General features: G+C 31.0%; 1 protein-coding gene across 1 annotated transcript; it reads left to right on the top strand.

Annotated features, from left to right (window-relative positions):
• Window positions 1–1161: 1161 nt before the first annotated feature.
• Window positions 1162–4205, top strand: LOC110933987 (B3 domain-containing protein At5g57720). The gene is made up of 6 exons (XM_022177183.1): window positions 1162–1176; window positions 2776–3102; window positions 3182–3238; window positions 3361–3432; window positions 3497–3625; window positions 3954–4205. The coding sequence occupies exons 1-6, from the start codon at window positions 1162–1164 to the stop codon at window positions 4203–4205; spliced, it is 852 nt and encodes a 283-aa protein (XP_022032875.1).
• Window positions 4206–11820: the final 7615 nt, after the last annotated feature.

The raw sequence follows: 11820 nt of genomic DNA, 5'->3' as shown, positions 1-11820 counted from the left end.
CTATGTGTGAAACTTGTAATTAAACTAAAACTTATGCCTTGAACGCGTTCTGAACGAGGATGATACTTGGTTATGACGTTTATACGCTTAAATATACTTTGGTTGTGATCATCATGCTTAACTACACCTTATACTATGCTTATTTATACAACGGTTAATCATCTAATATGTGACATATACTTGTCACTTACAAACATGTTACATACTTGTACATTACACTTTTTACCTAGTTAAATCATGTTTTATTTCATATTTCACCTTGTTACAAGTTAGGTGAAACATTGTTGCATATTATTACACAACTTAACTAACAAAATTACTCATTATAATGTTTTAAAAAAAATAAAAAAATAAAGAAATATGGCAGCCCCAATTCAGCAAAATTCAGCCCCATATAGTTGGGTTTTGTGGGCTAGTTTCAAGGTGTAACCCCTTCTAAACACTTCCAAAGCCCAACCCATTGAAACCCTAATCCTTCCCCCTATAAATACCACTTATAACCAGCCTCCCTACCACTTTTGCAACACTAAAAACTCTCAAAACATCCTCCAAACCATAGCTGAAAGCAAAGGTTCGAGCAGATTGACACCCCTTCACGAAAATGAGCATAACTCACTCAATTCTTATCCGATTCACTTGATTCTTTTTCCTACTTGCTTGGATAATCATGGGGTTCGATTCCTAGACTTCTCCTTGGAGAAATCAGACCTGGAAATGCCCCGAAACAGTCCATAAACTTTTTGTTTGTTTTTATGTTCATCAAAAACTTGTTTAAACCTATGTAACTTGTGTTCAACACATCTCATACCTATGTCCTAATGCTTACAACTTATCCCATGGTTGGTTAAGCTTAAAAACAAGGTTGAGACATTTAAAATCAGAGGATTAAACCTCATAAACTTGGTGTTTTGTCTAGGGTTTCAACCCACAAATCATGTCAAACATAGCCTTTGATACATGAGTGATTATGGAACAACTTGGGTTGTCCCAAACATACAATCCTCACGTGATTTGATGATTTCTATTAGTTAGTTTACTTTACATACTTGTAATGACCTTAGTTCATGACCCTCCTTGGTTGTTTTTACATCAAGTGTAGTGGTGAACATCAAAGGGGTACCTAAATGGAAGCCTTGTCTTCCTACCCCATCCATGACACCTATGACTCAACTTGAGGTACCTCAATGAAGGATAAAATCTTCTACCTCTTACTTGAATACTTAAACATCCGAATCCAATAATATATATATTCTACAAACTAAATAATGCCTATGTATACTCAAATCTTTGATAATCATCTAAGGACCTAAACCTTGCTATGATTCTTATGAGTGTTCAACTCATGAAATCATTATAACCCTCGTGGTTACCAAGTGTCATGCAAGTGTTATATGAGAAGATGAGTATTTTGATATAATATTTTATAACATTTTCATGTCACTTTAATTCCGAATCTTCCGAATTCCCCAAACTCATACGCTTTGTTTCCTTGTGTAGAGAAACAAGGTGCTCCAACTAGCTAATTCAACCACCAACTTGCTCCCGGATTCTCAAGTCACAACTTGTAAAGCGTGAGTATACTCGTATTCCCCCTTTTTACTTTTACCACTTTTGAGGTGTAACATGTTTACCTATCAACAAACTCACACATGAACATTTTGCTTAAACACATGAACATTCCTATAACATGCTTGTATACGTGATGGCTTGATGCTTTAAACTTGGATTTATCTTATGTGTTGAATTTATCATTAACTTCGTACGAGCCAAACCGTGACTTATGTAGCGCTATAGGATTAACGACCCGCCCCTTTATCTCGGTAATGTCATGAGCATATTGCGTTTCCTTGGTTTGATATGTTAGACACATACCATGTTTAAATGTTTATCTTGAATCACATGCTTGCTATGAGGAATTGTTCACAACTTATCTTTTGCTATGTATGTATCAAACTTGTATACTCGCCTTTGCTTTTGCATTGAATTGTATTTTTAAACATGTTACAGGTTGATGATGACGATGCTATGAAAAGAAGTAGCGTTGATGCCTAGATACACATATAGACGTTTAGGTTTAATATGTTGTGTCAATTTTGCTTATGTTGCTATGTATTACTTTTGGAACTTGTTGTCATTTGAGTTTATGTAATGTTGACTATTTGAAGTTATGAAATGAAATTGGGATTATTTAAATATTGTCACAAATAGTGTCATGATGTCTCTTGCAATCTTCACACTTCGTCTCATCCCGATGTTTCCGCCATTGGTTGGGGTGTGACATTTATATACATAATTTATTTTTATTGAGATATACATATTTAACAGTTGTTATAGTTTATATTTTCTTACACTACTTAAAAATTATATACAGGATGTACCTATAGCCTTTGCTAATCAAAAGTGGGGAGATTGTTGGCAAAAAAATAAGTTGCGAATCTATCATGAGTCTGGTAAAAAGTGGTTTGTGAGGGTCAGAATAGAAAATTCAATGCCAATAATAACTGACGGTTGGGACAGTGTTGTTAAAGATCTCAATTTTCCGAGGGATACTTTGTTGGTTTTCAGAGCCTTAGGTGATTTGGGCTTGAACTTTCATGTTTTGTTGATGGCATGTGTGGTGAATCTTATTTCACGTTTAATCGTTATGCGAGATTTGGTTTTACGGTATGACTATTGATCTTAACTTGAATCCTTTTGCATCTTAAATCTGTCAACGCTTATTCTCATAAGTCACATACTTCACGTATAGTATTCATTATTTTTAATTTTATGCAGATAATCGAAGACTGTTTCATTAAACAATTTTACGAAAACAGCCTACCAAGTGGCAAATTTCAAATCTGTTATAAGGGTTCCTGTTGGAATGTTGAGGTGTCTAAGGTTGATACGAACTTTGTATTTGCTAGAGGATGGCCGGAAATGTGTAAAGATGTTGGAATACTGGAGGATGATTTGCTTGTGTTTAGCAGAATTGATGATGTTGTTTTTGACATAGTAGTTTATAGTGATGAGACTGAGATTTGCTTTTCGAAGAAACCTGAATCTGATGATGATAGTGTGCTTGAGATATCGAAGGCTGTTTATGTTGAGAATGTATTCAAGGTACGTATGTATTTAGTATTAGCAGTAAAGGTTTTAATTATTTTAGCATTATACAAATTCTTTCATTAATGTTGACCAGGACATCTATGAGGATGAAGAAATTGTGTCTGTAGGTGAAGGAAGAACCGTTACTCAGGTACTTACTAAATTATTAAAATTATTTATTTTTAATTTAACACATATAAGAATTTAATGTTTTTACAACTATTGGTAATGCTGTTTACTGATGTTACATTTATCCAATAATGTATTATTTAGAAGAAGTTACGAACGAATGCCGAATGCACGTCGAAGAGACGCATGTCTTCACGATTGAATAAAACAGAAGATGTAAGTTTACTGTGTTAAAGATTGTTATATTACTATGGTTATTAATCTTACTCTATGACAACAGGTTAAGAAGAAAGGTAAAGTTACTTCTGAGAGAAAGGAGACGGTCAAAAATATGACTAAGGGAAATGCTGCCTTACCTGTCGACACAAGTGATCATATTGGATGTTCTTCATCTGCTCAAAAAGTTAAGGTATCTATACTCGCCACTTAATCAGTATATCTTATATAAACTGTTTTTTTTTTTTTTTTGTGTGCATATATTCAACATTCCTTTAATTCACATGTATATGTTTACTTTTTCATCAAGGGGAAGAGAGCCGCCAACGTTCAGAAAAAGCTTATCTGTAGAAATAAGATTATAAAGACTGCAAAAAAAACATTCTGGACATCTTCTCAACCCTGAGTTCTTTCATTTTGATCGCAAAGGAGACTATAGGCTGTTATACCGTTTTTTATACAAACTAATGATTTATGTTTATTTGTCTGACTATTATTTTTTTTCTACACAATACATGTAGCGTCTTCCTGTTGAAGTTGTCAGACGAGCAGGTCTTTCTGTTGATCTTCATCCTTTGAAAGTTCAAAACATGGTTGGAGTTGTGGAGGTTTATGATGTTAAGTCGGAGTTAAATGATTTGAAGCCACGTTATGCGTTGGACGGTTGGCGAAAGTTTATGACTGAGAATAAGTTGAGGTTTGGTGATATGTTGTACTTCACATACGTGTCTTCGGAACAGAAAATCGTATTAAATCAAGTTACCTCAGTTTAACAACGACATTTAAGTATGTTCTGATATCAGATATTATAATTATGAATTTTTTGATGGTGATATTGTATGTTTTTTTTAATTATTAACTTGATGTATAGCTAACATGATAAAACACTGTTATTAGCACTTTATGTTTTATATATAGATGATATCATGCTTCTTTTGTGCAATTAGTAGAAACTTGGTTTATTAATCGCAAATGTGACATTCTTCTGCATTTATGGGTTTATGAATTTAGAATAATGGATGGATGTATATGACTGTATTTGGCATGATGATGTTGTGTTTCATGTTGTCAAAAGCAGGGAATTGTCAGATAATAGATTGCTTTGCCTGATTAGATTATGTGTTAAATTATAGTTCTTTAAGTCATTGTTTCGCTTTCTTGAAATTTATGTAATTTGTAAAGAAATACAATAACAAACAGTGGTTTGAACATCTGTTTGACTTTTGGTCAATAGTTAATGGAAACCGATGTTAGGTTCAACAGTGTTTTGAAGAGGAAAACAGTGTGAGAAGACAGTAGATCTGATTAAGTTAAACATCTGTTCAGACTTAAACAGATGTTTGGCCTTAAACAGATGTTTGGCCTTTAATAGATGTTTAGCCTTTTATATCAGAGGTTTGGACTTAAAGAGATGTTTATGCTTAAACAGATGTTTGGTCATAAACAGATGTTTCACCTTAAACAGATGTTTTGCCTTAAACAGATGTTTGGCCATAAACAGATCTGTGGCGTTAAACCAAACATCTGTTTAAGGTCAACATCTGTTTGACTATTGGTCAACATCTGATTGACTTTTGGGCAACATCTGTTTGAATTTTGGTCAACATCTCATTTAGTATTCAACAGAACTTTGAATAACTCAACATCTGTTTAATTTGTTGTTTCGTTTTCTTGAATTCTATGTAATTTTGTAAAGTAGTACAAAAACAAACATTTTTACAAAATCCCAAATCACCCTATCATTAAAGTAATTTTGTAAAGTAGTTTGCTCTCAATATAATGAAATTGTTGTTGAATAAAGCTATTGATCATTAATTTATATCAATTTTGTAAGTCTGCAGTAATTATTTTTTTTACTCTCTATCAATATACTTATATGCATGGTTTTCTAAGAAACGACCCGTGTTTGCATACGGGTCTTACCGCTAGTCTACTATAATAAAAGAAACCTAGTTTTGGACACGTGTTATTCATAGAAGTTATCCTCAAATCTATACTTATCTTATATTAACTAAATAAATAAATAATAAATTAATATTAAATCTTATCATACTTTAATAAAATATTATCCTCAAATCTAAATTGTTAATTTAATATATTTTAAAAACAAATAACTCTCTTTGCTACTTATTTTATATTAAATATATAAATAATAAATTAAAATTAAATGTTATCCTAATTTATTAAAAAATAACTTTTTTATTGATTGGTATACAAAATTATATTTATTAAACTCGTGTAAAACGCGAGGTTTTTTTAAAATATAACTTTTTTTATTATTTACTATACAAAGTTACATTTATATAACACGTGTAATACACGAAGTTTTTAAAGATATACTTTTTATCATTTGCTATGTAAAATTAGATTTATTCAACACGTGTAATACACGGGGTTTTTAAGGATACAATTTTTTATTATTTGGTAGATTTTTCAACCCGACTATACACGGGTTTTTTAAAGATACGACGTTTTTAGTATTTAATATACAAAATTACATTTATTTAATATGTGTAATACACATGGTTTTTAAAGATATAACTCTTTTTTAGATCTATTCAACACGTACGTGTAACATACCGGGTTTTTAAGGATGCAATATTTTTATTATTTGGTAGATTTATTCAACCCGATTATAAACGAGTTTTTTAAAGATACGACGTTTTTAGTATTTAGTATACAAAATTACATTTATTTAATCAGTGTAATACACATGGTTTTTAAAGATATAACTATTTTCTATTATTTGATATGCAAAACCTTCCTAAGATCCCTACGACACCCCAAAAGTATAAAAACATGATCAAAAGTTAGTGATCAGTTAAAAACGTGGTGACAAAACACACTAAGTGTTAAGTTGGGGGTTACGGATGTCAAATTGATAGTTGAGGGTGGCAACAGCCAATAGTCAATAATTAGGGGTGATAAAATTCTATAACCCTCTATAATAACCAAATAACCTTTTATACGCTTAATAATCGATAATCATTGGAACACACGATACGAGCATGAAAAATAAATTATCTAGATAGGCTGGCAATTGGGTACCTGTTATGACACGATTAGACCTGTTTGACTGAAAAATACACCCTTTGACTTTTTAAAATTTTAAAATAATTAAAATTACAATGTTAGGATCTATCATTTATTCATCTTTGTACATAAAACATAAAACTGTTTTATAAACATGAGGTAGAAAGTAGTTAAACGAGTCGTAATCATGTTTGAAACTTATGTTGTGCGCGCCGTCAGAAACCTGTTAAACCTGTTAAGACACGATTTGCCAGCCTCATATAATAGCTATGGCAACAAGCCATAAAAGGTTGGTGATTTACATTTCGATAAAGATTATCAATTTCCCTTTGCGATAAATGCAATGAAAAACAATAAGATGCTAAGAAGAAAGACCATAAAATCTATACTTAATGACGAATATTTAACTTGAATCAAACGTCGCAGAACCCTACAATATTACTACGTTCTAAATTTACCTATATATTAATTTACCTATATATTAATATATATATATAAATTTACCTATATATTAATAAGGGAAGTAAATGAACAGTAACAAATAAATGAATATTATAAAGAGAAATGTATGAATAATAATAAATATAGAAATGAATGAATAGTATCGGGTACCGATACTGGTATTAAATTTAACAAACTAAGTGTATTTTCGGTATCCGTTCGGCACCGGTATTCATCGGGTTTTACCCTCAAATACCGGTGCTGTACCCGTACTGACCATTATCAAACTGTATTGTACCAGGTTTATTCGGTAACGGTACCCACTTTTGGGGATTTCGGTAACGATATTTTTGGTACCGGTTGGTACCGAGCTTATCAAATCCTGTAGCAACGTAGCAATGCAAATAATTGCACAGTTTAGATTACTTTTCATACACACAGTAAGTAAACTGTATTTCGTTTGAATGAGGTTTTATATACACAGTAATTTATTTTGCTTTATTTTTTGTCTTTTTACGTAATGAATGAATTGTAGCATGCAAATTAACTTGGATATTTAGATTATTGATGAGCAAATCGTATCAAATCCTATAATCAAACCGATATCGTATCGGTACCAAATTTACTATACCAAATCATTTTCGGTACCAATTTGGTAACCACCTTTTGGCGTTTTCAAAATCGTTACTTTCGGTTCGACACCGGTTTAGCATCATACCTATATTTATTGATTTTTACCTTCAAATACCATATCGTATTGTACCGAGCATTTTCGGTGCCGGTACCTAATTTCAATGATTTTCCGGATCGGTACTTTCGGTGCCGTTACCAGTACCGAGCTTATCCATATTTTAACGTGTTAGCACCGTAATAACTGAACTGAAAACAACCGAATTTCCAACGTGTAGGACGTGTGGGTCCTATTATTATATATTAGGTTATTTAAAATCGTTTTTTTAGGACGGATTGACTATCCTTTTCACGACATTTTTATTTATGTTTTTGATATTCGGTATCTGCATGCCGTTACTGATACGCGTTTTACAGTTATTGGGTCCCCGCCGCAACGCACTGGCAGAAATTTAACTAGTTATGTTAGTTATTGAATTTCGTTGTATTGTTGTTCAATGTTCAATAGGAGTCCCATGACACGGTCATACGAACCTGGTCACCACTTAAAAATTTATCAATGTTCCCATTTTATTTATATCCTAGTAAAATATTGAAATGATCATTATTATTGTTTTTATAAGTACTTTTAGTTTAAAGGTAAAATCCAACCGGTTTATGATTTCTTAACTATGTACACATGGAGTTTAGCAGGTGTTTTTTTATATCATCTATCTACTATAATAAAAGAAACCAAGTTTTGGACATGTGTTATTCATTGAAGTTATCCTCAAATCTATACTTATCTTATATTAACTAAATAAATAAATAATAAATTAATATTAAATCTTATTATACTTTAATAAAATATTATCCTCAAATCTAAATTGTTAATTTAATATATTTTAAAAACAAATACCTCTCTTTGCTACTCATTTTATATTAAATATATAAATAATAAATTAATATTAAATGTTATCCTAATTTATTAAAAAATAACCTTTTTATTGATTGGTATACAAAATTATATTTATTAAACTCGTGTAAAACGCGGGTTTTTTAAAATATAAGTTTTTTTTATTATTTACTATACAAAGTTACATTTATATAACACGTATAATACACGAAGTTTTTAAAGATATACTTTTTATCATTTGCTATGTAAAATTAGATTTATTCAACACGTGTAATACACGGGGTTTTTAAGGATACTTTTTTTTATTATTTGGTAGATTTTTCAACCCGACTATACACGGGTTTTTTTAAAGATACGACATTTTTAGTATTTAAGATACAAAATTACATTTATTTAATATGTGTAATACACATGGTTTTTAAACATATAACCATTTTTTAGATCTATTCAACACGTACGTGTAACATACGGGGTTTTTAAGGATGTAATATTTTTATTATTTGGTAGATTTATTCAACCCGATTATAAACGGGTTTTTTAAAGATACGACGTTTTTAGTATTTAGTATACAAAATTACATTTATTTAATCTGTGTAATACACATGGTTTTAAAGATATAACTATTTTTTATTATTTGATATGCAAAATTACATTTATTTAACCCGTAGAATATATGGGATTCATAAAGATATAACTTTTTATTATTTAATATATAAAATTACATTTATTCAACCCGTGTAATAGACGGGATTTTTTTATTAATTGCTATACAAAATTATATTTATTCAACTCGTGTAAAACGCAAGTTTCAAAAAATATAACTTTTTTTATTATTTACCATACAAAGTTACATTTATATAACACGTGTAATACACGAAGTTTTTAAAGATATAACTTTTTTATCATTTGCTATGTAAAATTAGATTTATTCAAAACGTGTAATACACAGGGTTTTTAAGGATATAAATTTTTTATTATTTAGTAGATTTTTCAACCCGACTATACACGGTTTTTTTTAAGATACGGCGTTTTTAGCATTTAATATACAAAATTACATTTATTTAATATGTGTAGTACACTTGGTTTTTAAAGATATAACTCTTTTTTAGATCTATTTAACAAGTGTAAAATACGGAGTTTTTAAGGATGTAATATTTTTATTATTTGGTAGATCTATTCAACCTGATTATACACGGGTTTTTTTTAAAGATACGACGTTTTTAGTATTTAGTATACAAAATTACATTTATTTAATCTGTGTAATACACATGGTTTTTAAGGATATAACTATTTTTATTATTTGATATATAAAATTATATTTATTTAACTCGTACAAAATATGAGGTTCATAAAGATATAACTTTTTATTATTTAATATATAAAATTACATTTATTCAACTCGTGTAATACACGAGGTTCTAACCTAGTTGTTTAGTTTAAAAGCACTTCAAAGATTGATATTTTAAGATACTATTTAGAATTTGTAAATTAACTTCATTTAATCAACTGTGAAATGGAACCGATAACTTTTGGTAAAATAATTAATAATTATATTCTTTACTTCTCTACTTGTTTCATAATGTACTAGCTACTAATACTAATAAACTTCAAAAAAAAAAATAATAATAATAATAATAAATAAATAAATAAAGAAATAAAAATTCTCATAACCCACTCATCATAATTACTTTAGAAGTAAACGCGTGTTTATTAAAAAAAAAACGACTTCAATTCAAGACTTGCATTATATTAATATGATGATGCAATTAGTTGTCGTCATCGAAAATAAAGAACGGTAGCCATCTTTATTTTTAGCATATCCTGATTCTCGTTACTTTGTAGGTTCAAATTTTTAGCTTAGATTCTATTAAGATTCTACCGATAATTTTAGATGACAAACAGCTGATCCATTTCTTGTGATATTATGGATCTTAGGTTATTTTTTATAAATGTTCATTTGAAAAAAAAATAGAAATTAATCATTATAGAATAGTTAACATTCACCACTACTACTGTAAAATTGACTTTCAGTACGAAAACATCACCAACGAATAGTTCCATTGGTTATTGGCATTCGGATTCACCAATGGATGGTTCGAAGTAAGAGAAATGAAAAATATATACATCTAACTTAGTATATTTATGAGATATAAGAGAAATGAAAAATATATACATGATACATCGAGCTTTAGGATATTTATGAGAGTTTCACATTCTAATTACACAAATACTTTTTTAAGATATAATCTGACATGAACAGTGTTATGATCATTATGGGTCCAAGCCCAATTATCATTTTTAATACCACAATCACCCAACCAATTAACCCACTTGAAGGCCCAACATCCAGAATCTACAGTTGAGTTGAGATATTTGGTCGTGTCGTGGAGGGGGGATTACAGGTGTATTGTAGGTTAGATCAGTGAAATGCATGCTGAATTTGAGTAGGGATGTTAGTGGGTTGTATGTTATGAATATCAGTGTAATGGGGTTCAATAAAATGCAACATATTTATGTGGAGAGTGGAATTAAACAGGTTACTTACATAGGAAGTTTTGGCCCAGAGAAATATCCAAGTTGATTCCCAATTGTGTTTCTGTGTGTGGCCCGGGTTTGGAATCGGCAAATCATGTTTTCTCAGCTTGCTTGGTTGTTTCGGCAGTTTGACTGTATGTTAGTAAATGGTGCAAGGTGCCTTAAGGAGTATGGTCTCAAATCATGTGCTGGCTACATGATGCAAATTCAGGTCGTACGCAATGAACCATATCTAAATCAGGTGTATTTTAAGCTTAACCCATTCTCAGTTACATGGCGCAAGCTTAAGCAAGCGCAAGCATCAAGTTGCCAGCAAAGAGACAACTCAAGTAGTACAATTGGTATGAACGTCAAATCAGGTGGCCAGTAGACGCACGGCAGGCTGTGTCCGACAATGCCTCACGATGTGTAATCATACAGGAGACAAGAAGTATATAAGGACACTGACGATGTGTAATCATGCTGACCACTGCACCATGATCTCCATTTAAACGTTGATGACAGACCCAATAACAAGGACAATAGTAGGACACGTAGATCCATTCAACGTGCGCCAGCTCCCCTTTCACGTGCAAACACTAACGGTTGTGTTTAAGGAGACAAACCGGATATTCTTTATTGTCGACGTCAGGCCCAAGGACTATCAGCCCACCTCCATTACAACTCTCTTCGGCTATAAATAGAGAACTTCATTTACATGTTTAAGGATCGCTCTCTTACTCTCCCACTTCATACACACACTTATTATCCTCAAAAGAAGTTCTTATTGGCACCCACTGTGGGCTAGGTTAGGGATGTGGCTGAAATGCATAGGTTTGTTGGGCTAGGTGTCCAAGAAAGAGAAGCTTTCTATG

Source organism: Helianthus annuus, chromosome 15, assembly GCF_002127325.2.
Source record: "Helianthus annuus cultivar XRQ/B chromosome 15, HanXRQr2.0-SUNRISE, whole genome shotgun sequence".
Classification (NCBI taxonomy): Eukaryota; Viridiplantae; Streptophyta; class Magnoliopsida; order Asterales; family Asteraceae; genus Helianthus; species Helianthus annuus.
Note: the sequence above shows the minus strand (reverse complement) of the source record. Positions and strands in the feature narration are given on the sequence as shown.